This window comes from Leptopilina heterotoma, unplaced genomic scaffold (genome assembly GCF_015476425.1).
Source record: "Leptopilina heterotoma isolate Lh14 unplaced genomic scaffold, ASM1547642v1 Lhet_68, whole genome shotgun sequence".
Lineage (NCBI taxonomy): Eukaryota > Metazoa > Arthropoda > Insecta > Hymenoptera > Figitidae > Leptopilina > Leptopilina heterotoma.
Window position 1 is genome coordinate 6,661,413 of NW_025111157.1, and position 27,152 is coordinate 6,688,564.

General features: G+C 23.2%; 1 protein-coding gene across 3 annotated transcripts in view; it reads left to right on the forward strand.

Annotated features, from left to right (window-relative positions):
• LOC122510427 (fasciclin-2-like) overlaps positions 1–27,152 on the forward strand; it is a 177,400-nt gene that overhangs the window by 149,166 nt on the left and 1,082 nt on the right. Inside the window, exons 2-10 of one of the 3 annotated variants that reach the window (XM_043625063.1) lie at positions 5,159–5,327; positions 9,369–9,532; positions 10,309–10,574; positions 10,954–11,474; positions 13,558–14,096; positions 14,587–15,045; positions 22,901–23,032; positions 24,210–24,279; positions 25,066–25,191. In XM_043625063.1, coding sequence (XP_043480998.1) covers positions 5,159–5,327; positions 9,369–9,532; positions 10,309–10,574; positions 10,954–11,474; positions 13,558–14,096; positions 14,587–15,045; positions 22,901–23,032; positions 24,210–24,279; positions 25,066–25,191 — 2,446 coding nt within the window. Of the gene's footprint in view, positions 1–5,158; positions 5,328–9,368; positions 9,533–10,308; positions 10,575–10,953; positions 11,475–13,557; positions 14,097–14,586; positions 15,046–15,721; positions 16,615–22,900; positions 23,033–24,209; positions 24,280–25,065; positions 25,192–27,152 lie in introns of those variants that run through there. The other 2 variants (XM_043625064.1, XM_043625065.1) reach the window with 2 other exon arrangements.

A 27,152-nucleotide genomic window follows, 5' to 3' on the forward strand; every position in this document is an offset into this window, starting at 1 on the left:
ATAAAAAAAAAATTTTTACCATAAAATACAAATTAAAAGTAGTAAACAAAATATCCTCGTGCATTTGAACATTCGAAACTTTTCGAACCATTTCTAGTTGCTCTCACGAATAAATATTTCCATTTTCGATCCATTGAAATGTATACAAAATAGTTTTCAAAAATATAAAATAAAGTACATAAAAAAAAAAATTGAACAAAAAATACGAGAAACAGATTTTTAGAAATAAAAGCGAGAAGTGAGATTTATTTTTGGCCATAGCAGAAAACAGAAATACAACTAGTTTTTTGCAGTGCTTTTTCGAGAGAAGAAAAAAGTAATAATAACAAGCAAAATGAAAAGCAGACATAAATTGAAGGAAAAAAAAAGTAGAGTAAACGAGAATCGCCATAAATGTAGATCTCGTTCTTCACATATAAAGTATGACTCGTATGACGACTTACTCGTTAGTAGTTTACCATAAACTTTCACGCTTCGTTAACTCTACCATTTCAAGACACACGTATATAAACACAAACCATGGTCATTCTTCCCACGATATACGGAACTTCAATGATGTTTTTCTTTCATATTTTTTCCCTTATTCTTGTTCTCTTTTCCTTTTCTCTTTTCATTCCATTCTCTTTTTTTTCCTCTATTTTTTTTTTTTTATTTCACTCACTGTAATAATTGTTATGCATACTAAAGAGTGTAATATCGCTCTTGTAAAAACACGTGAGCGTGAGAGGTTTTAAGTTTCCTTTTGTATTTTCTAAATTCGCGGATAGAATTATTTTGTAGTTTTACACTGTCGCTCTCGCGCATTGCGAGATACTCAATTAGAGTCAATTCTTCATTTCCTGCTTTTAATAGATTCGAATAAATTCGTTTAGAAAAAAAAAAGAAAAAACAAGTAAAGGGTGGTGGGCTTCTAGTTTGCAAATAACGAGAATTTTTTTTCTCTCTCTCTCTCTGACCAGACGGACATTTTTCCAGTGGTAGTCGCCAATCGTCTTTAGTCGTGACGCATCATGATCGCATCATGAACGTCGCCGAACCGTCTATTTGCATCTCTTTCCTTTGCTTTTACGTGCTCAGGGCACCAACGTCTCATTCTCAGCGACTCAGTAAGAAATTCAAAGTAGTGTCGTGCTTGACGCTTTTTTTTATCTCTCTCCTTCGATCTGAATAAATCTCAATATCCTCTCTATATATATACACACATATAATCAGATATCAAGCTGGGTGTGAACCAAAGGTTTCTCCATCTGTAAATTTTCGTGTCTTATTTTCTATTTTTTTCTCTTTCTCTCTCTCTCTCTCTCTTTGCACTCGCGAGCGGCACTCAATATTATTCTCAACGCGGAATTGATTTACAGAGAATGCAAATTTTTATATCAGAGTTCAAGGGAATAAAATCTTGGGAGAATTTACATTTTGAGAAAAATCGGATGTTAAAGGTTTTATTTAAATTTTATTAACGGAATTTGTTCCTGGCTTTTCTGTGTGTTTTTTTTTTTTTTTTTGAGTGAAGGAAAATTTTTGTATTTTAATTTATTTAATTATTGAATTATTCAATTTTTTTTACTTTAGGACTGTATGTGTATAGATGTGAAGTATCCGGGAATTTTTTGAAGTACTTGGAAGTATCTTGAAGTATGTAAATTATTTTGAAATGTGCGGTGTTTCTTTTGTAATTCTTTGAAATAATTGAATTTTTTTATTGAAATATTTTTAATGAAAATGGTAAATTGTTTAAATCTTTTTTTTCTCTGCATGTATTTTATTTGATGTTCTAATAAAATAATTTTACAATTAAAGAAATTCGTAAATAAATGTAAAAACAGTGATTTACGAATTTCTTTAATTGTAAAATTATTTGAAAATATCAATAGTTTTTTGTTTAATAATTATTTAATTATTATTATTTTTACTAACATTCTTCTTTAAATCAATTATTTTTAATAACTTTCGAAAAAGTTCTTTGAGAATTTTCAAATCCATTTGTTTAAAATCCAATTTCACGTAATTTCGATCATTCGCGAATTCTTCAATTTATTCAATTCTGATTTTCAAGGATTTTAATTGGAAACTTTTTTTGACATGAATGTTATTAAAATTTTTGAAAATAATTGAATTTCGGAGAAGAATTTTGTTATTTACAAAAATAATTGAATTGTTTCGAAGAATTTATTACAATTTTCGTAAATGATTGAATTTTATTATTTGTAAAGATAATTGGAATTTTGAAGACAGTTTTTAAAAATTTTTGAAAATAATTGAAATATATTGCCAAGAATTTTATTAAAATTTTTAAAAACAATTGAATTGCGGAGAAGAATTTTATTTTTAAAATTTACGAAAATAATTGAATTTCAGAGAAGAATTTTATTATTTGTAAAGATAATTGAATTGTTTCGAAGAATTTATTAAAATTTAAGAAAATAATTGAATTCTTTCGAAAAATTTTTAAAAATTTTAGAAAATAATTGAATTTTGGAGAAGAATTTCATTATTTATAAAAATAATTGAATTGTTTGGAAGAATTTATTCAAATTTTAGAAAATAATTAAATTTCAAAAAAGAATTTTATTATTTGTAAAGTTAATTGAAATTTTGAAGACAATTTTAAAAAATTATGGAAATTAATTGAAATTTTGACAAGAATTTCATTAAAATATTTTTTAAAATAATTGAATTTCTGCCAAGAATTTTATTACTTTTGAAAATAATTAAATTGTTTCGAAGAATTTATTAAATTTTAAGAAAATAATTGAATTCTTTCGAAAAATTGATTAAAATTTTAGAAAATAATTGAATTTCGGAGAAGAATTTAATTATTTATAAAAATAATTGAATTGATTCGCAGAATTTATTAATCTTTTAGAAAATAGTTGAATTTCGGAAAAGAATTTTATTATTTGTAAAGATAATTAAATTTTTTTGAAGAATTTATTAGAATTTACGAAAATAATTGAATTTCAGAGAAGAATTTTATTATTTGTAAAGATAATTGAATTGTTTCGAAGAATTTATTAAATTTTAAGAAAATAATTGAATTCTCTCGAAAAATTTATTAAAATTTTAGAAAATAATTGAATTTCGGAGAAGAAGAATTTTATTACTTTTGAAAATAATTGAATTTCTCCAATCATTTGTCAATTTTATCAAAAATTCAATTTTTTTTAGTGTTTTTAACTAAAATTCATTTTTAAATCAATATTTATTGAAAAATTCTACGAAAGTGCAATTATTTTTCGAAAAATTCGATTAAATTTGTATTAAAAATAATTTAAATTCTGCGATGAGTTTTATTATTTATGAAAATAATTGAATTCTTAAAAAGATTTTTATTATGTATGAAACTAATTGAATTCCTTGGAAAAAATTTTATTATTTACGACAATAATTTAAATTTGGCCAAGAATTTTATTAAAATTTTTTTGAAAATAATTGAATTGCGGAGAAAATTTTTATTTTTTATAAAGATTATTGAAATTTAAAAAATTTTTGAACGTAATCAACGATTTTAGAAAAAAAAAAATGTTTCTAATCAAAAACTACATTAAAAGTCGAAGAGATTAAAAATAATTGTATTTTCAGTAGTAAAACCTATCTTCAGTCAGACAAAAATCAAAAATCAAAAAAATCAAAATAGATTAAAAATAATTGCATTTTCAGTAGTAAAACTCTATTTGGATTTTATTTATTTATTTATTTATTTATTTAATCTCGTCTCGTTATATAAACAATTATTAATATGTGTTTGAAACTTTTGTATTTGTTTAATTATGAGAAATAAAATTTAATTAATATTATTAAAAAAATCAAAATAGATGAGAAAAATAATTGTAGTCTCAGTAGTAAATCTTTAATCGGATCAGACAAAAAGTTGTTTAAAATAAGAATAAAAAATAATAATTTTATTTTCAGTAGTAATGCTTATGTTTAGTCAGACATAAACAGTTATACATTAAAATATTTAAATAAAATTCTATTTTCAGTAGTAAACATTATTTTTAGTCATACAGAAAAAGTAATATTTTAAAATAGATTGAAAATAATTCCAATTTAAGTAGTAAAACTTTTTTTATGTCAGACAAAAACAATTAAAATTCAAAGAAATAAAAAATAATTGTAGTTTCAGTAGTAAAAACTACTTTTACTCAGACAAAAAAAGTTGTATCAAAATAGATAATAGATAATTGCAATTTAAGTAGTGAAACTCTTTTCAAGTCAGCCAAAAACTATTAAAATTCGAAGAAATAAAAAATAATTGTACTTTCAGTAGTAAAAACTACTTTTAGTCAGACAAAAAACCTTGTATCAAAATAGATAATAAATAATTATAGTTTAAATTTTAAATAGTGAATCTAAGTGTTTTTTCTAAGCTTCCTGAAGTTTCTTGAAATACTCCAAAGTTACCAAAGTGCTTCAAATTATTTTCTAAGCCTTCTGAAGTAATTTAAAATACTCTGAAGTTGTTGAAATGCCTCAAAGTAATCTTCAATCTTCTTGAAGTGCTGCCAAGCCCCTAAGAATATTTTTAAAGTATTTTTTTAATAACCGCAAAAATATTCCAAGTGTTGAAAATAACCCCAAATTCTGAAAATACATCACTAATTAAAATTTCAGTAAAAATTCCCCTTCACACTTATTTTGGTATTGTATATTTTATAGAATTTATTACAAATTTCCTTCACATAAATATAAAATTAAATTTCCTATAAAAAGAACACTCCCCCAATTTTGTTTGGTGAATAATTTATGTCTATATTATAAGGGAGCGAAAATAAGAGTCGAAAATAAGAGATCTTCTTAAATTTAACAAGGTGCGAAGAAACCTGGTTGTTAGCGATAATTTACGAAATTATCCTTGTAATCCGATGGAATTTCAACGTCGTTAAGCACCTCTGAGAGCGCACCTACTACCTGTTGATCGTTGTTCAGTATGTCGACGTCCTTAATTGCATTTGGCAATTTGACGCTCGATCGCCCCACGATCAATAAACAAAAAAAGGAATATAAATAAAAAATCCATCATCACCTTATTTCCAATCTGATCATTTTTTTTTTTTCGTTTTGATATTTATATAACGGAAATTATGTTAATTATATATAAACATTATTTATTCACCCCCAAACAGCTTATAAATTTTTAATTTCTTTTTCATTACAGGTTACAGCAATGCGGAGCAAAGATTGGAAATCTTGCCCAATGGGCAAGTGCAATCAAAGCCAGTGGGGTCGAGCATTATTTTAACATGTAAACCAAACGTCACAAATCCAGATTTAATTTCAAACATGGAATGGATTGATCCTTATGATCGTGTCATTGATTCTTTAAAGTAAGTCTTCTTTTTTTCTTCAAATTCCATTTTTTTTTCCTAAAAAAAAATGCAAAGTTTTCTAAGAATTTTTTTATTTATTTATAAAGTAAAATAAATTCATAGATATAAATTTTTAATGGGAAAAAATGCAAATTTACAAATGAAAATTATAAATATAAAATTGAATTAGTAAAAAAATGTTCTACTTGGTATAGAAGACAAAAAGAAATGAAATAAAAATGTTATTTTCTTCCTCGAATAATTATTTAATTTAAGTATTAAAATTTAAATTTTTTAACGAGAAATGAAAAATAAATTAATTTAAAAAATTTCCAATTCAAATTAAGTTAATTTTCAAATTATGGAACAAAAAAATTTTAATTAATATTTCTTGAACAATTTTTTTGTAATAACTGTAATAATTTTAATTGAAAATATTATTAATTCAAAATCATTATAATAAATCAAATGTCAACAATTTTAATTAGTAATAAAAAAAATTATTAAAGAAAAAAATTTTAATTATTATTATTAGTAAAATTATAATAATAAAGAATCGTAATAATTTTATTCATATTTATTATTATTACAAAATTATTACAATATATCAAATTGTAATAATTTTAATAATAATAATAAGAATAATAATAGGTAATAATATTACTAATAATAATTCTTATTAAATTATTACAATAAATTAAATTAAAATAATTTTTATTACTTTTGTAGCAAAATTATTATAATGACCCAAATTGAAATAATTTTAATTAGTATTATAGCAAAATTAATTAAATTAATTAAATATTTTAATTGTTATTATTAGTAAAATTATTATAATAAAAAAAATTGTTATAATTTTAATTATTATTATAGCAAAATTTTTGTAATGAAAGAAATCTTAACAATTTTAATGATTATCCGGACAAGAAGTCCAAAACAAAAAGTCCAAACCAAAAATTCCAAAGTAAATGAAATCCAAAAAAGTTAAAAAAAAATATATTTTCACTTTGAACTTATTTTTTGGATTTTTTGCCCTGGTTAAAAAGTCAAAAGAAATTAAAAATTGATTTTTAATTTCTTAAAAATTAATTATTTTAATTATTAATTAATTGATTTAATTTAAATAATTTAATTTTTTATTTATTTAATTTAATTTTTTAAATTATTTTTTCAAGGAAAAAAATTGAGATAAAAAATTTAAATCTTTTAATCGTATGTAGGTAAACCACTTTTAATTTCTGAAAAATTAAATTAATCGAGTAAGTTAATTGAAATTATATTTTAAAAAAAAATCATTGAATTTTTTTAAAGAATTTTATCAAAATTGCTGAAATTTTTCTAGAAATTTTTTTAATTATGAAAATAATTGAATTTTTGTGAAACATTTTTTTTTTATAAAAATAAAAGAATTTTAGTGAAGATTTTTATTATTTATGTAAATAATTAAAATCCTGCGATTTTAATGTTAACATTTTAATTTCCAATTTTATAGCGTAAAAAGTAAAAACGTGGCTTTTTCATATATTTCATTATTTATTTTAGACACGTTCTTATTTATTTTGGATTTTTTGTACTTTGGACTTTTTTTTCTTGAATTTTTCGGTCTAGATTTTTTTGATTGAATTTTTTGTTCTGTAATCATTTTAATGATATTTATTTTTATTATAAAATTATTACAATTAATCAAACTATAATAATTTCACTTCTGATTTTTACTATTATTATAAAATTATTATAATAAATTAAATTGAAATAATTTTAATTCTAATTATAACTATAATTTTGCTATAATACTAATTAAAATTATTACAATTTTCTAATTATAATAATTCTTCTAAAATTGTAATAATAAATTTAATTGAAATAATTCTTGTTATTACAATAGCAAAGTTATTATAATAAATAAATTGTAATAAATATAATTAGTGTTATTATAAAATTATTATAATAAAAAAATTTAAACAATTTTAAAAATAGAACTAAAAAAAAACATTTAATAGACTAAAAATCAAAATAAGTTTTATTATTCATTCCTCATTAAATTTTTCCATCTGAATAATTTCATTAAAAACATTAAAAACTAGAAAATTTTGCAAAAAAGAAACTCAGAATATTTTTTCTATATTGGCAAGATGAAAAATTAAATTCCACCTGCGAAAAAAAATTGCGCAATTTGTAAGATAAATATTTGGCTTTGAAATAATTGTGATACTAATTTGTGCTTTAAAAGAAACACTATATACATTAAAATAAATACACTTTTGCACTCAAACACTCGCAGCACTAATTTAACAAATTTTCATTTATTCTGCACACAGACTTCAGGTCCAGCAATTGGAAGGGCGAGTATATTAATGCTTACACACAATGTAGTTCACTTTTTCACAATAATTTTCATTCATATTCTAATTTTTTTTTTATTTTTTTCTTGCATGAGTTTTAAGTGTTTCAATGATTTTGTTTTTCTCAGCTTTTCAAATGAAAAATGTATATATTTATTGTTATTAATATTTATGACCGCAATTTTTTTAAATAATGATGATAAATATTCTTTTTTGAATAAATTAGATTAAAATTAATTAAAATTATGTGCAATTAATTAAAATTAGATTCGAATTAGTTGAAATTTAATTAAAATTAGATTTGAATTAGTTGAAATTTAATTAAAATTAATTATAATTAAATTAAAATTTATAATAAGTAAATAAATAAATAAAATTAGTTGAAATATTAAAATTAATTAAATTTTGCAACGAAAATCAGAAAAGTTGACTTGAATAATTATTTATTTGTTTAATAATGATAAATTTTGTTTTAAAAAAAATTATGATTAAAAAAATTATTTATTCACTTAATAAAAAAATTATTATAAAAAAATTATTATAAAATAATAATAATAATAATTGTTATTAATCATTAAAATAAAATTTTTTGATTGCCTTTTTAATTTGCTCTGATAGTGTATGTGAAACAAATTCTCAAAAGCTTTTTCAAATCTTAATAAATGTTCCTATTTTTTAATTTTTTTTTTACAATTTATTCTTTATTTTTTTCAAATTTATGGCAATTTTTATTTAGCGCAAAAAATATATTAATTTTTTTTTAAAATATTTTTTTTACTGTCACTCGTTACCTATCCACTTGCGACACTCATTTGTTTGAAGCACGAATTTTTTTTTTTTATTACAATTTTATTTTATTTTTTTTCCCCTGTTTTTCGCAAACGCAGCAACAATATGTTTTGTTTTATCTTTTGTTACACGTTATTTATACAATCAATCACGCCCTCTCGAAAAAACTGACGATCACTTTCGTTATGTGCGAAGAGAAAGAGAGAGAGGAAAAAAACAATACGTCCCAAACTCAGTGTAACAAAACACCTTGTCGAAAGTATTTTTATTTTTATTTTTTTTTTTTATAATAAAAATAAAAGTGAGTTGCTGCCTTTGTTTTTGAAAAAAACATTTCCAAGCATTTCTGATCGAAGGAAATAATTTTGTTGAATGCGATACTGTTAGCAATTTCCGAGCACGTTCAACTAAATATTTTCTTTCATTCATTACATACAATAATTTTAATGAGACAAATTTCAAAACCCATTGGATTGTAATTATTGAAAAAACAACGCGGGAAACTCGAAATTAAAAAAATTGGGCAAAGAAAAGAATTATTTTTTCGAAATTAAATTTTATTTTAAGTTCAGTTTTATTTTTTCAAAATTAAATTAAATTTTCTTTTCTTAAAATTAAATTTATTTTTGTTTAATTTTATTTTTTCAAAATTCAAAATCAATTTATTAATCAATAAATCAGAAATTAAATTCAAAAAAAATTGTGATTAGTTAAAAATTAAATAATTTTTTTCTGCACCTAAAAAAAATTTTTCAAAAAAATTTGTTTTACTGAAAATTGTAAATATTTTGGATATTAAATTTTATTTTTTAACACGCTTTTACTAGAACAGTTTTTCATACTCTTTTTATTAAAAATCCAATTTTTTTTTTGATAAAGGAAAGTAATAAATGAAAATTAATAAATAATTTTTTTGTTTTAAAATTAGGCAAGGAAATGGAAAGTCCACAATGTACACCGAAAAGCGTCATGGACACACACTGGCCCTTTTGTTCACGAATCTTCAAACTCAACAAGGCGGAAGGTACAAATGTCGAGCGACTTTCGCCAATAACGAGGAATTGGTTGAGGAAGTTGCCATTGAAACAATAGGTAAAGAAAAATAATAATAGATTTTTTCTTTTATATATAAATTATGAAAAGGAAACGAAAAATGATTTTTTCAGAAAAAACGTGGTTAAAGTTTTCAATTTTCTAATATTATTATTATTTTTAATATTTTTTAATATTTTTTTTTACTATTTTTAATTTGTATTTTACTGAAAAATATTATTTTGTACATTAAAAAAATAATTTCCTAACAATTTTCACTTTTACTAAAAATTAAAAATTTTAAACTAATTTAATGATCAATTTGAATTATTATTTTCCAATTCAATTTGGTAATTTTTGTCGAAAGTAATTAAACAGGGAAAATTTTCCTTCATTTAAATCTTCAAAATTTCAATGAAATAAAACAAGATTTTTGTATATTAGAAAAATTAATTCTTAACAATTTTTACTCTTCTGTTAAAAATTAAAAATTTTAATCAACAAATTTAGTAGTAAATTTTAATTATTTTCCAAATTCAATTTAGTAACTTTGGAAAATAATAAAAGGGGAAAAGAAATTCGTTTATTTAATGTTTCAAAATTTCAGTGAAATAAAAAAAAAGATTTTGTATAATAAAAACATTAATCCTTAACAATTTTTACTTCTATTGAAAATTAAAAATTTTTAATTTTAATCAACAAATTTAGTGGTAATTTAAAATTATTTTCCAAATTCAATTTAGTATAATTTTGTCGAATTTTTTAATAAAAAAGAATTTATATTTCTTTTTCTTTATTTGAATAAATTTTCAATCGTTTTATTTTGAAAATTACAGTTGCCATAACGTGGAACGACGCTCCGCTAAATCAGAATCCCATTCTCGGCGAAGACTTCAATATTATGTGCAAAGTCGTCGCACAACCATCTCCAACGGTTGACTGGCTCTTTAATGGGGAAGTGATAGAAACTAACGAGCACTACATCATCGAGACGCATTCCCTGAAGCTCAAAAAAGTCACCGAACTCGACGATGGTACCTATACTTGCAGGGCTTTTGTCGCAACCACCGGCGAACTTAAGGAACGAAATATTAAAGTCGAGGTGACTATTTCATTCAGAGTTGAATTTTATAGACATTTTAGATTTTTCTTATTCCTTCATTCGTTTTTATTTATTTTTTTTTTTTAGTTTTACTCATCATTATTATTTTAATAATTTATTTAATATGTTAATTAATTTATTTATTTATTACTATATTTACTTATTTAATTATGATTTTATTAATTAATTTATTTACTTATAACTTCACTCATTGATTAATTAATTAATTTACTTAATAATGAATTTATTTATTCATTAATAAATTGCTCCCTCATGGAAGTATTATTTTTCCGAAAATATTAAAATCCGATTTTTTCACTTTTCTTTATTTATATTTAGAATTGAAATTAATTAATAACAATCCAAAAAAAAATTTCAGGTTCACATAAAGCCGAAAATTGAAGAATCCGAAACGACAATTGAAGCGATCGAAGGCGACACGGCGGACATTGCATGTAAAGCGATAGGCAAGCCACTTCCGGAATATAGTTGGGTGAAGACAATAAATAATGAGGATTTATCGAAAGCCGATCGATTTGGTGTCAATAATTACACTGGTGTAATGACAATAAAAAATGTTCAACGCGATGATGACGGTGAATATCGTTGTAGAGCACAAAATCCCGCTGGCTTTGATGATTGGGACATTAGGCTCAATGTTATTGTGAAGCCGAAAATTATGGAATTTGTCAATAAAACAGTTCCACTTTTGAAACAAGTGAAAATTGAATGCAAGGCATTTGGTCGTCCACCACCAGAAATTGTTTTCCGCAAATACACATCCGAAAGACGTTTTGAACTTGGCGCACAACGTAATGACGATAGAATAATGCTCGAGAATCGAAAGAATGATCGTAATGATGAGACAACTGGTATTCTTACTATCAATCAAGTTCAAAGGTTTGTTTTCTTAATGTATCTTAAATTTTTTAAAACAGGGCTCGAACTAGGTTCGTAAATCCCGTAAATGACAGTAAATTTGCTTCCAGTCCGTAAAAGACGATTTAAAAAAAAAAAAGATTGGTAAAGTCCGTAATTTGATTGAGAAAAGACGAAAAGTTGGTAAATTGTTCGATATAATTTGGAGAATTTTAGAGAAGTTACAAATGAGTATAGAAATTCAATTATTTTCAAAAGTAATAAAATTCTTCGCAAAAATTCAATTATATTCAAAAATTTTTTTAAATTCTCATCAAAATTTCAATTATTTTTAGAAATAATTAAATTCTTCTCCAAAATTCAATTATATTCAAAAATTTTAATAAAATTGTCAAAATTTCAATTATTTTGAAAAATTCTCCTCGATTCAATGATTTTTAACATTTACTATTTTAATCAAATTTTCCAAAAGAATTCAATTTTTAAAAAAAAAATTAATAAAATTCTACGCAAACCTTTAATTATTTTCATAAAATAATAAAAATTTCACAGGAATTCAAATATTTACAAATTTTTTTATAAATTTCTTTGCAATCATTCGATTATTTTCATAAATAATAAAATTTTTACAGAGAATCAATTATTTTCGTAAATAATAAAATTCTTTTTGGGAATTCAATTATTTTCGTAAAAACTCATTGCCGAATTTCAATTATTTTTAACACAATTTTAAACGAATTCCTCGAAAAATGTATTTATTCTTAAAATTTTTTATTAAAATTCGTCAAAGAATTCAATTATATTCAAAAATTTCTTTAAATTCTCTTCAAAATTTTAATTATTTCTATAAATAATAAAATTCTTCTCCAAAATACAATTATTTTCCAAAATTTGAATAAATTTTTCGAAAGAATTCAAATATTTTCTAAAATATTAATAAATTCTTCGAAATAATTAAAATATTTTTAGAAATAATTAAATTCTTCTTCAAAATTCAATTATATTCAAAAATTTTATTAGAATTGTCAAAATTTCAATTTTTTTTTTTTAATTTTCCTCAATTCAATAATTTTTAATATCTACTATTTTAATAAAATTTTTACAGAGATTTAATTATTTCCGTAAATAATAAAATTCTTTTTAGGAATTCAATTACCTTCATAAATAATAAAACTCATTACAGAATTTCAATTATTTTTAATACAATTTCAATCAAATTTCTCGAAAAATGTAATTATTTCTTACAAATTTTATTCAAATTCGTCGAAAAAATTCAATTGTTTAAATATTTTTTTGATAACATTCTTTATGAGAATTCAATTTTAAGAAACATGTTATTATGCAATAAATAGTTTTTTTTGTATTTAAATAATTGAATTCTGATAGAATTTTCTAATAAAAATTGATTTAAAAATAAATTTAAAATAAAATTTTATAGATAATAATTGAATATTAAAGGCATTATAGCATGAATTTTTAGAAATAATTGAATTTTGAAATTAATTTTGTTTTGAAAAAGTTTAATTGAATTTATTTTATATTATTTGAAGTTTTTATTTTCTAATATATATTTGATTGAAGAATTTTCGAATAATTGAAATTTCGTAAAATTGAATATTGTAAACGAATGGATTTTGAAAATTGTCAAAGAACATTTTCGAAAGTTATTAAAAATAATCGATTTAAAGAAGAATTTTAGTTAAAAATTCTTGAAAATAATAATTGAATTGATAATGATTTTATCACTCTGTCATCTTTAATTTATAGTTATTTATAGTTATGAAAAATTTATTTTATAGTTTTAAGTAAAATGTTCTCTTATTTGACTCGGATTGGTTTTTTTTTGTCAGCAATTAATCCGTAATTTTTCATTTTTGGTCCGTTCTCTTTAGAAAAATAGAAATAGAATTTCATAAAGTAGAGAATTAGCATCGAACCGAATTTTTATTAAACGTAATTTCTATTATATTTAATCAAATTTTTAATTTTTGATCGAATTGTAATTAATTCGATTAAAAAATACAATTATCATGAATTGCCAAATTTGCAAAATTTTTTAATAAAAAAAATAATTTTTCCATTTTTTTTTTGCTTAATATTACAGGTACGATGACGGTTTATACGAATGCATAGGAATAAATAAAGGCGGTGAGAGTATTAAAACTGGCCATTTGACTGTAGAATTTCCTCCATCATTTGAAGTGAATGATAATCGTACAATATTTGCTTGGAACAATCATCCAGGAAATTTGACATGTATAGCGACAAGTATTCCAAATGCGACAATTGAATGGAGAGTGTATGAAACTCAACGACTTGAATCAAATGCGCCGCATAAAATTATTGGCAATGGACCAATTTCTTCTTTAATCGTTGAACCAAGAGATTCACGTTACTTCACGACTTATCGATGCGTTGCCACGAATATTCATGGCTCGAATGTACTTCCATTTGTTGTCAAGGAGGGCAAAAGGCCTGGACATCTTCTTCAAGTGAGAATTGCCGAAATGACGGCAACAACGGCAATTTTTGAAATATTGTTACCAGCACATGACGATGAGCTGCCGATTAAAACTGTCAATATTCAGTATAAACCCTCTGAACAGTCGTGGGTTCATGCGTACAATAGGACCTGGGCAGTCAGTAAGTTGAAAAGATATTTATTAATATTTTTATTTTCATTTTTTAGTTATAAGATGATTATTTAACTGTTTTTATGTCTGTTTATTAATTTATTTGAATATTTACTTATTAATTTATTTATTTTTATATTCCTTTATTAATTAATTTATTTGAATATTTATTTGCATATTTATTTATTACTTAATTTACTTATTAATTAATCAATTAATTTATTTATTTGTATATTTACTTATTTATTGAGCTATTTATTTAAACTATAAATCTGTTTACAAAATTATTGAAATTCAGACGAATTTTAATATTATAGATTCATCTAAATGAAGAGAATTAAATTAATTTAATTAATTAATTAATTAATTAATTAATTAAAGAGAATTCTCTTTAATTAAAAATTCTTCCTTAAAAATTTCGTTTCAGTGAAAATTTTAATTTTAAGACTCATTAAGTACATATATAATTAACTAATTATATTTACGTTTAAAATTTTTAGACTCAACATACATTATCGAGAATTTAATACCGAATACACATTATGAATTTCGTTTTGCCGCCTCGAATGACGCTGGCCTTGCAAATTGGGGTAATCATTTAACTGAATCAACATTAGTCAAATCACGACCAGGAATACCAAAAATTCGTTCACAAATATCACAAGGAATGGAATATGAAATTTCTCCCTTTTCAAATCAATATGAAGTCTCGTGGGTTGTGCCCGTTGATAATGGAGAGCAAATAACGCATTATGAAATTGAATACTGTCAATTGAAAAGAGTTTCCGGCGATTGGGAGATAATACCGGGAACATGTCAAATTAAGGAGGAACGTGGTAAGCGAACGACATATTGGCTGAAACATCTTTATTCCGATACTTATTACAAGATTGAAGTCAGAGCAAAGAACTACTTGGGTCTCAGTGATTCTGGAGAAATTAAAATTAAAACAAATCGAGGTAAGTGTCTATTGTTTTTATTTTTTGTTTAAAAAAAAAAAAATTATGAAATACCACTGAAGATTTATTGAAAAAATGATTCGCGGTATTTTTACAATGTTTAGACAATTTTATACAATTTTTAAAATTTCTATTAGAATTATTAATTTTAATATTAATATTTAGTATTAATATTTTAATATTGAAAAGAATGAGAATTTTAAAGAATGGAAATGAAAATCATATTTATCGATAAATCTTCAAATTGAGAGAAAAACTTTATTCTCGGTTTGCAGTAAATTTCCCCGGAAGTATTTAATTTATTTAGAAAGATTTTTTAAAATTTTAAAGGAAACTCAAAGAAGAAAGGAGCTTATCCTTTCTTCTTGAGAAATTTCTGTCTTTTTTAGTTATTCCTTTTGACGTTTTTTTTTTATTATTATTATTATTCTTGCTACAATTTTTTCGTTAAAGCACCAGCTTTTTCACAATTTATTCCAAAGCTATATATATACATAAGTCAAGATACGCAAAGGCTTTTTAGCTCTCTTCTAGTTTTCATAGAATACTAGTTGAGTTTTTTTTCACAAAAAAGAAGACCTTAGGTCCTTTATAAAAAAATCCGTGTGTATAAAAATAGAAAAAAAAAATCAACCAGCACCGACGTTTGTACAAGAACACTTTTATTATCATTCAGAATCTTCCGGCATCACTGTGGACTACTCGTTAGTATCTTCTGGGGATACTACCAGGCTCGGCGTCCTGATCGCCTTTACCACAACAATATCGATTCTATCATTAGTCATTTAGAGCCGTCAATGAAAAAAAAATCGTCTTTTTCAAGAAAAGTGTAACAAAAAAAAAATGGGGATCGATTACACTCGACTGTACCTGTTTTAATTACTCGTTTGTATTATAAACAAACACGTCAATCGAGAATCGCGTCGATATTTTCCATTTGAAAAAATTAGTGTTAAATCTCTCGAAAACGAGAAAAAAAATAACTATTAATATCGAGTAATATTTAAAAAAAAGACGACAAAGAAAAAACGAAATGTGATTTGTTTAGCGTTCGTTAATCGAGATGAAAGAGACAAAAGACAAATATCGTCGTCGACACTCTAGTCTCGACCGCGTGAAATCAAAAGGACTTCGAGAAAATCGTTAAATGAGGAGCCGAAGTGCTTTTTTTTTGTTTAATAGGCCATCGATAAATTCATTTATCTAGATTGTAGACGAATTACGACCAGATCGAGAGCGGTACATTCCGAAGTTAAGAGTCTTAAGAAGGAAAAAAAAAGACGTAGAACGAACATTCATCAAGTGAGATTCTTGGCTTCATTTCTAGACCAGTGATAGATTAGATCTGAGAAAGTGAGGAGAACATTTAAAAGAAAAAATCCAAAACTTAAATGAAGGTTAATTTAAAATTTTCCCAAAGTTGAAAATTTCGATAGTTTTTTATTTTTATTTTTGTATCTTCTTGTTTTCCTAAAAACTTTTTGAATAGAAAAATTCAAAGAGTGAATCTCAATATAGATTTTCTAGGTAAGAAAATCGAATAATTTTGAATCTCAAAAATTAATTTTCTTTAATCCTTAAAAGGATGTTAAAAGATTTTTGTTAAAATCTCTATTTTTTACAAAATATAGTTTTTGTAACGTTTTCTTTTAAATTGATAAATTGATAATAAAGGAAAATTTATTTAAAGAATTTTTTTTTATTTAAAAAAAATTGTAATTAAAGTAAAAATTAGAATTTAAGGAAAAATTGAATCAAAGTCGAGGGAAAAAAAGTTTCTATAATATTTAACTTTGAAATTGTAAAATCGAAAAAATAGTGAAACTTTTTTAATTTCGACTCTTATTATTATAAATAATCGTGAATCTCATGAATAGAAATTATTTATTGAAAAATATCTCATTAAGAAATTTTTCTCTACACAGATCTGATTGTCCTCCTCAATTTCTTTTAAAAGAAAAAAATGTATTTATACTCGTTGTTGAATGCTCATTGTTGAAAACGTACTGGTACGTTTCCTTTTACAATAAGCTAAAGTCCTCCTTCATTTTTTTTTCGTATGAATGTCTTGACTTCCTTTAGCGCGACATCAGATTACGCGTCACTTCACACCAAATTGAAAAACTTCGCCTTTCATCTTTTAATATTTTTTAGTTTTTCTTTTCCAAATGGCAATATTTTTTCCTTCTCTCCTTTTTTTTACTACTATTTTGCTTTATTTTTTCGTTTTATTACTTTTTCATTTTCTTTTTGTTTTAGTAAAAAAAATTGGCTTGTCCAAAACGAATATCGTTTTTCGAAAAAAATTTGCCAAAAATAAATCAATATTCTGGTGTGAATGACGTTGCATTTAGTGTTTGGTGTGCATTAAGTGGAAAAAAAACTTACTGCCTAAAATAATTTGCCAAATGCCTATAGCGATTTTTAATAGGTAATTGAAAAAAGAATCTAATTCGTCAAAGTGATCAATATATTTTTTTTCTCTCTAAAAAAAAAGAAATCTACCAACATGGAAATAAAAACGCTTCTGTCTTTTAGCGAGTTAGAAGATAAAAAGTATTTTTAGATAATCGTTTACAAAAGAAAAAGAGAAAATTCGAGAGGAAATCTCGAAAATCGTCTTTATTCTTCTTTTTTTCTTATACTCTTCTACATATATAAATTCTTTTGGACCAGCGTCCAAATCCTGTGCGAAATCCGTTTTTATCGTTTTATTATTATTATTATTATAATTTTTTTTTTCTGTAGAAAATAAAGGACTTTTTTTCGTTTGTATTAAATACTAAAAAGAACAATACTAAAGTAGAATTATTATCTAGTGTAGATGAATCTTCACAGGTTTACGTCGTATTCTGGTCCATGCAATCATGTTTAAAGCCAAAGAATCCGACTCTTGTTTCTTTAAAAAGAAAAATAAAATGAAAAAAAAACCTCTCTGAAAATAACACATAGCGTAGTTTTTAAAACTATATAACTGCATGAAAGATACAAATCTGACCAAGTAACTGGGCTAATTTCAATTATTTCACATTCTGGTTCATTAAAAACAAAAATTTTCTTTTCCCCTGGCGCTAGTTTTAAATTCAAATTAGTTTTACTTTTCGAAATTTTTGTCCGAATTTGATTTTTTTTTTTCTTGGAATTTATTTATTTATTAAAAATATATAATTTTTATAATAAAAATTTATTTTTCTTCTAAATAGAAATCGAAATCAGTTCGAGAAATATTACGATATTAATAAAAATGAATAAATATTAATAAAAAAAATTAATATTACTAATATTTTGAAAAGAAATCAAATTCAGACCCGGAAAAATATTTTTTTATTAAAAAAAAGAGGGTGAAAAATATCACCTTTCAGAAATTTCGAAAAAAAGTTTGAGTAAATTGAGTAAAAATAAATTTGAATTTCACTTCGATATTTTTGCGAGGGATTTGAAATTCAGTCCTGGCTTGATTAGTTACGGAAAAATCGTGTTTTTAGTGCGCATGTTGTGTGAATAGATTTATGAATCTTAATTTACTGTTACTATCATTGTATTAATATTACAATCATGTATTATTAAGCATTAGTTATTATTAGTTATTATTAATTATTAATTATTATTATTAATATTATTAATATTATTATTAGTATTTTTTTATTAATAGTGTTAATATTATTATTAGTATTATTATTGTTAATATTGTTAATATTGTTAATATTATTATTAGTATCATTAATATTAATAATTCTATTAATATTATTAATATTATCAATATTTGTAATATTATTATTATTTTTATTATTATAATTATTTTACTACGTTTAGAATATTATATTTTATATATTTCTTTAACAATCGCTGTCAGTAGTTTATTAAAAAAAATTTTCATTGTCATTCATTCTCGCCTAAATATAATTGAAAACAACGAATCTTTTTTATTTGGTAAAACAACGAATTTTATTTTATATTTTCTTTCTTTTTGATATAATTATTATTTTCGAGATTGAGACTTAGTATTTTGGTTATTTCCACATCGCATGGCATGTGCTTAATTTTATTATTTCAATTTTTTTTCTTCGTTTTATTCTCTCTTGAAATATTTATTTTTAATTAGCATCATGTACGCTGTTTCCTCTCTCTCACACTCTCTCTCTCCCTTAAAGCGAATTTCCTTTATATTTTTAATGAACGGGTTGTAGATTTAAACGTCGACATTATTCTTAAAATTACAATTTTTAAAGCATCGAATCTTTATTTAAAATGGAGAAAAATACTTTAGAGAATAACAAAATAACAAAAACTTTTGAATAACAAAAGTTTTTTATTTCGTGAAGCGAGAATTTTTTAAATTTCATATTTTTTCAAGACTGAGAATTTGTAGAAAAATTATCTTTTGCAGTTTGCAATTTTTTTTGGCCGTTTGAAAAACTTTTGTATTTTCCTTGGATGAAAATCGTTTCTAAGGAATCATTTTTTATTAAATAAAAATCTTTTGTAAGAAATTATTTTCTTTGGGGAAAAAAAATCGTTTGTAAAAAGTAATTTTCGTTAAGAAAAAGATAGTTTTGTAAAAAAATAATTTTTTTTAGAAATAATAATCGTTTGTATGAAATTATTTTCGTTTTGGAATAAAAATCGTTTGTGAAAAAAATTTTCTTTTTGGAAAAAAAATTGTTTGTAAAAAATAATTTTCTTTGAAGTTAAATAATTTCGTTATTTTTCCGTAGGTAATTTTTGCGATTAAGAAATCTTATTTATTATATAAAGAAAAAAAAGAAAGAAGTGGAAAAGAAATTGTCATTTTTATTGTAGCGTTTTTTGTAACTAATTTTCTCGCCTCGTGTATATTTGTATGAATGAAGAGCGATAAATTAAGAGAAACTTGAAATAACGGGGAAACTATTATATACAGAAGGAGGAAAAGGAAAAGGAAAAGGAGGAGGAGGAGGCTGAGAGGTGCTTTCTGAGATTGCATTTTCAAATGGACAGTATTACGAGAGGGGCGAAAAAAAAGGATGAACTCGTTGGTGTGAGACTCGCTCTATTCGAAGACAATAGTCGACAGATAATGACGAGGACTGACAAAAAAAAGCGTGAATGAATAAAGAGGGTTGAAAATTTTGTGAAGAGAGGATTTTATTCTTACACTCCTCGTGGAACGTTTAAATTCTCCCAAGTTTGACATCCAGTAACTTTTTTTTCAAGTGACATTTTCACTGCGCTCATTTTTTCATGAACTGATAATAATTGTAATTAATTTCATTAAAAAAAAATTGAAATAAATTTTTCTCCATCGCAAAGTAAAAACTAATTCAAATGGAAAAATTAGGGGAAAAATTACTGATTCTAATTGTAATTAATTTCAGTAAAGAAAGAAAGAAATTTTTCTCCATTCGAAATAAAAAAACTAATTCAAATGTAAAAATTGAGCAAAAAATTACTGATTCTAATTGTAATTAATTTCAGTAAAGAAAGAAAGAAATTTTTCTCCATTCGAAAATCAAAAACTAATTAAAAGGAAAAAATAAAAAAATTACAATATTACTAATTATCACAATTTTAAAATTACTAATTTCGAAAAAGAAAATATTTTTCTATATCACTCAAGCGTAAAGAAATTTTCCCTCTACAATTTTCCATAGAGAATGTCTCTGAGAATATTGTTGGGAAAATTAAGAGAGTTTATTTCTCATCACTATAATGATAATTTCGCGGAGAAATGTCACTTGAAAAGAGCTTTCAGTATGCGAACTGCTACAAATAGCTTTCTACTAAGAAGAATTAAATTTAAAGACGACAGAAGAAGAAAAAGAGAGAGAGAGATAGTTTCGCACCATCAAGTTCATTTCGCGAATCTCTCTCGCAATCTATTCCAAGGGAGATGAAAAATAGAACGAAAAAAATTAGAGAGAGAGAGAGAAAAAGAAAACGTATATTATAAATAGTGGGATGCCATTTTTTTGTTTTTGCCCAGATTTAGAAAAATCGAAAAATTTTTCTCTGACTATGTAAATATAGAGCGATTTTTTTTATTCTTTTCAAGGCGACGAAAAAAGAGAAACATCGAAATTATTTCTTAGATAATCTAGATAGTAAAAATCGTTAAGATATGTATACATTTACGTGTAGATTTAATTACTCGTAATTAGCATATTCTACGATATGATGATATATATTTATGAGCAAGGGTTACTTGTCAAATGTGAAAAAAAAACTATTGTAAATAATTTAAAGAAATCCGAAGAAATACATGGAATGTCCAAGAAAAAAAATACGTGATCGGTTTTTGCGGAGAAATTGTTTCAAATATTTCCGAATTCAATTTTATTCACCTAAAATTTTTTCTGTAAAAAAAAATTTATAATTCAAAAGTTAATTCAGTTATTAATTAATGAGTACAGAATTATTGAAATTAAATATTCGACATTAATATTGAATTTGATTTTCTCTGTCCCGTAAAATGTATAATATAAATTATGAAATACTATATTTAATTTTGTTTTTGACTTTCGTAAATTAAATGAATATTGAGTGTAATTGAATTTTCGAAATGAATAAAAGGTGGAAATTTGAGACGATTCCCTCCGCATAACCAACTCAATTTATTTTTTCGCTTCTCGCCTGCTTTTTGCCCTGCGGAAAAGCAACTCAAGCCGAAAGAGAGAAACTGGTAAATATAAATATACGACCAAATGAAAGCACTGCTAAACATCGTAGACTGTGTAAATCCTATACTTTTTTCTTGTTTTTTGCTAGTGGAGAAAGAGAGAAAAATATTGAGGGCACACTAAAAAAAAAAAAAATAAAAAAATAACGCTTGTGTGGTGTGAAGCAATTACGTAGAGTAGTAGCGCTAGAAACTAACACCATAAAGCAAAAAAAAAAAAAAAATGGGCTTTTCTCCTTTTCTTGGGCTTCTTTGGCACTCACTTGTACTATCGAATATTCTCCTCTTTCCTCTTTTCCTCTCGTGGCTGCATTTTTTCAATTAAAAAAAAAAGAAAAAATCTTCACTAACTATCTCCCTTTGAATTTTTCGCTCGTGTTTTGTATCGCTCAAAATCTTTGATTTGGAATTACTTTTTTTTCTGGTTTTTCATTCCTTTTTTTGTTACTGTTTTGTTTGGTTTTTTTTTCTTTATTTGTAAATACATACTGCTTCCGATAAAGACGGATTTTTGGCACACCTTTTTTCTTTTTCAGGAAATTAACAAATTTTTTGCGTTGAAAATGTGTTTGGTGATATCACACTCGTGTGGAGAAAAAAATGTACTTTTCGATTCATCGATTTTTGTGTGTCAAAAAAAGAAGGAATTTTTTTTCTATTCACAGGAGACGTACCAGTACAATAATTGGATTTTTTAGATAGGCAAAAAATACTTCTTTGATTTACTAAAGAATTTTGGTTTTGAAATGGAGATAGAAATTTAAAAAGCAAAAACTGCGAATTTCAATGGAACATTTAAATTAAATTTTAATTTAAATTAAAATTAGAAAAATTATTAAAAAAAATTGTTTTTGGAGAAATTTTTAAGGTGCCAAAAATTTTTAACTCTTTCAGGATTTTCTTTTTATTTTTTAAATGAAATGAAATGAAATGAAATGAAATCTTAATTTAATTATTAAAATTAAATTTAATTAAATTTTAATTTAACTTTTTCATTTAATTTAAATTAAATTGAAATTTAAAAAATGATTTCTTAGATTTTTCTTTCTTTTTGAAGGGGAAGAATTTCGCGTTTTTCACGGTGGTAGATAATCACCAAACATTTTTCAAATACTGCTTTTCGCACTAACCCAATCACTAATATTATATTTAATAAAGTAAAAAGAACTCGTAAATTAAAATTTTTTATCTTTTTTCAAGGTAACGATTCCCCTGTGGTACATCATCGAGGAGCGCTAATTTCCAGCGGTGCCATAATTGGTATTGTGATCGCCATTCTAGTCGTCATCATCATTGTTATTGATGTTATCTGCTGTTGCGCCCAAAAGACAGGTAAATTTTTTTTTACTATAAATTTTTATTTTTACTTTTGAAATTTTTGTGATTATTTTCGATTTCTAAAATTAATTGTTAATTTTAACTTTTAACAATAAGAAATTCGACTTTTTTCTACTAATTTCAAAAAGTGCGACTTATTTCGACTTTTCTTCTAAATATTACAATAATTTTTAGTATAAAATGCAACTTATTTCGATTTTTATATAATGTGAAAAATAACTATAGACAAATCTTCAAAAATTATTTTTTAATAATTTTTCTAATTAAATTTTCAAAATTTACAATAAAAAAGAGCTTCAATAATTGAAATTTTTTAAAATTAAATTGAAAATAATTGATTTTTTCAAAGGGTTTTATAAAAATTTTTAAAAATCAACTTTTGAAGAATTTTAATTGCAAATTTTTAAAATAATTGATTTCTCAAAAATTGTAATGAAAAATCTTGAAGTGTAAATTTAAAAATGGCAATTAATGAAAATTAGCTTCTAAAAATTATATTAAAATATTTTTGCAAAAAATAATTCTTAGATTTTTTGCATTCAAATTTTTCAAAATTCAATTATTTTTAATACTTTCAAATACAAATTTCCAAAAATTCAAATATATACAAAAAATAATAACATTACAATTTTTTACAATTATTTTTAATATTTTAACAACATAACAATCATGTTCAAATAAATCAAAATTCTTCAAAAAATCAGATTTTTTAAAATTGTACAAAAATTCTTTTAAGAAATTCAATTCTTTTCGAAAAATTACATTACAATATTTAAAAAAAAAACTTTTTCTTGTAATTTTTTTATCTTAATTTTTTAACATTCAATTAACTTCAAAAACAAATAAATAAAAACTTTTTAAAATTTACTTTTTTAGATTTATTAAAATTTTGGAGAAATCACGTTTACATTAATAATTAAAATTCTTCAAAAATTCAATTACTTTTTTAATAGAATTTACCAAATTTCAATTGTTTGGAAATTTTTCAATTGTATATAATTCAAAAATTATTATCTTTCATAAATTACTTTATAAATATTTAAAAAAAAATAATTTTAAGAATTTGTTTATTATAATTTTTTGAAAATTAATTAATTAATTAATATAAATAAATTTATATAATACAAATAGAGTTTAATTTACATATTTATTAAAATCGAAAAATTTTCAGGAATCATTTTCTACGTGTGCGAGAGGTCACGAAGAAAACCAATGGACGAGGAAGACGTGAAACTCGGAAGGTATGTTTTTCCAATTTTTCATTAATAAATAAATAATGATTTTGGATTTTATAAAAATAAATTAAGAGAAAGAAAAATCTTTTCAACATTTCCAATCTCGTGTATTTTTGTTCCTATATTTGGATATTTTGTGCTTTGGCAAAATCTGGCGCTGTCATGTCATCAAATATCGCACTTGATTACACGATTTTTTGATTTTTATAAAAAATTACCAAACAAAACTCATTTAGATCGCGTTCGTCATTTTTTTTATACACAAACATATAGTTTATAACTTCCTTAGATTTAGATCATTTCATTCATATATATAGTTATCAATTTCATTAGATTTAATCATTTAATATTTTCATTGCAATCTTTGTTTCATTTCATTATTTTCTTCTCTCTATAGAAGAAAGAAGGATTCTTTCCTTCTTTCTTTAAATTTTAAAAATATAATTCAAATTTTTTTTATATTGAATTTTCGGCTTTTTGGGCAGTTTTAGTAAAATTTCTAACTTTTACCGAAACATTTTGTTTAGTTTATTTTTCTTTTGAAAAGAAGAGAGAACAAAAAAAGTTTTTTATTTTAGAAATTTAGTATTTATTGTAATTTTATTTTAATTTATTAATTTACTAATAAAATGTTTCGGTTACGATTGGATTTTTAGAAAAAATTAATATTTATTGGTGGTTTTTCTGTTAAATTTGATTGGTAATTGGAATTAATGAATTTTTTTTACGATGGTCGAGAAGAAGAAACTATCATACTCTCTTTCTTTTCTATTTGTTTCTTATTAATTATAGTCTTTACGGTTGGCGGTTTCCACTTCCATATTGCGATCAAAAAATGGCCAATGTTGCCGGGGTGACGGCCATCCAAGATTCGGGTAGTGGTAAAAGTACCATTAGACTGGTCAAACACACTGCCATGTAAGAGAAATTTTTCAAAACAAAAAAAAAGAGACTCAATAAAAATTTTGTAAAAAGCATGGCACCTCTCTGAGGAACTCTTGAAAAAAAACACTGCTTTTTACTTGGCATGAAAATTATTATTCTTTGTTCCTTTTTACATGCTATCTACTGTTTTTTTTGTCCGTGATTTTTTTTCTAAATTTAAATTCTTAGTGCACCAAGAAAGAGATTTTATTTGCATTATTAATTTTTTTCTTTAAACTCTCGATATGATTCTATTAAATTCGATTAAATTGAATAATTAAATTAAATACGATTCTATTGAAAAATAGAAGAAAGAATTTTTAATCGAAAAAAACAGCTAAAGATAAAATTTGTAACAGATTTTTTTCTTCTTAATGTTTTGAATCGTTAAAAATTTTATTTCTATATGAAGATTAAAGTTTTTTGATAGTAAAAAACGAGTTAAATTTTAATTACTTATTTAAAGAAAATTGTACCTAATTATTAATTTTTCCAAAGGACATTATAATAAAGTTTAAATCGTGATATTTTAATGGAATTTAAAATAAAAAATTAAATAAACCTCTAATGGCTCTAATGAAGTATAAAATCTTTTATGTTTTTGTACCTGTTAGACTTTATCTTTCCAAAGTAAAAATATGAAAGAAACACATTTAATTATTAAATAAAGTTAAAAAATTAAAATAAAATTACTTACGTGAAAAATTATTATTATAATTTATGAAGTAAAAATATGAAAGAAACAAGTTTAATTATTAAATAAAATTAAGAAATTCGAACAAAATGCAAAATTTGACTTGGAGTAAAAATACGAGAGAAGCAAATTTAATTAAAAATGAAAAAATTAATTAATTAAAAATTAAATAAAATTCAAATAAAATGCAAAATAAAATGTCTTTTTTGAGATCATAAATAAAAATAAAGTAAAATCTTGACAAGAAATTAATAATAAAATTGTGTGTGCACAATAAATAATTAGTGCACTTGCAATTAAAAAAAAAACAAAGAAAGATGGGCATGTGATTTTCGTTTCTTCATATTTTCCTTGTTCCTTTCTGTAATTTATGTGTTTCGACAATCATTATCCACACACAAACTTCTTATTTTTTTCTTTATATTTTCTGTACTCGCTTAGGACATGGACATTATTCGCTCTGCTTTGGCTATGCTGCATGTTTCACATTTCATAAAAAGAAGTAAATTTATTATTTTTTTTCTTTTTATTTCAATATCGTGGCGATGATTCTCGAATCGTTTTTAACTTTTACTCTTTATTCTGCTTTTTTTATTTTAAATGTTTGGTCTTTAAAATATAAAATATTTTGTATAAATAATAAAAGTAAATTTAATTATAATTTAATTCTAGAAAACATTAAATAAAATGTAAATTAAATCCACTTTGAGGCCTAAAGACTGAAGTTACAATAAATTATTATTATTATTATTATAAAATATTTTTCATTTTTAAAATAGTTGCTTTTTAATAATTTCTAATTATTCTTCTTTTTATTTAATATTTTCTTATTTGAAGTTTTTATAAACTAAAATTTTCTATCTTTTGTTTACTATTTTCTAAAGAAAAATTCCATTGGGAGAATGTCAAAAAAAATACATTTTTATAATATTATATCAAATTACCAAATTTTCTGCGGAATTATTTCAAAATTTCCCTCGGCAAACGATAATTGATAATTATTTTATAAGATTATATTATTATTATATTATTTTAAATGTTTGGTCTTTAAAATATTAAATATTAATATAAAATATTTTGTATAAATAATAAAAGTAAATTTAATTTAATTAAAATAAATTTAATATAATTTTAATTTATATGACAATTCAAGTTGCAATACAATTTTCCGTTGATGATATTATTGCTTATAATTAATAATTGTCAGTGTAAATTGTACATTTGGAAAATTTAATTTCACTAAGTTAATTACTTCCTTGTA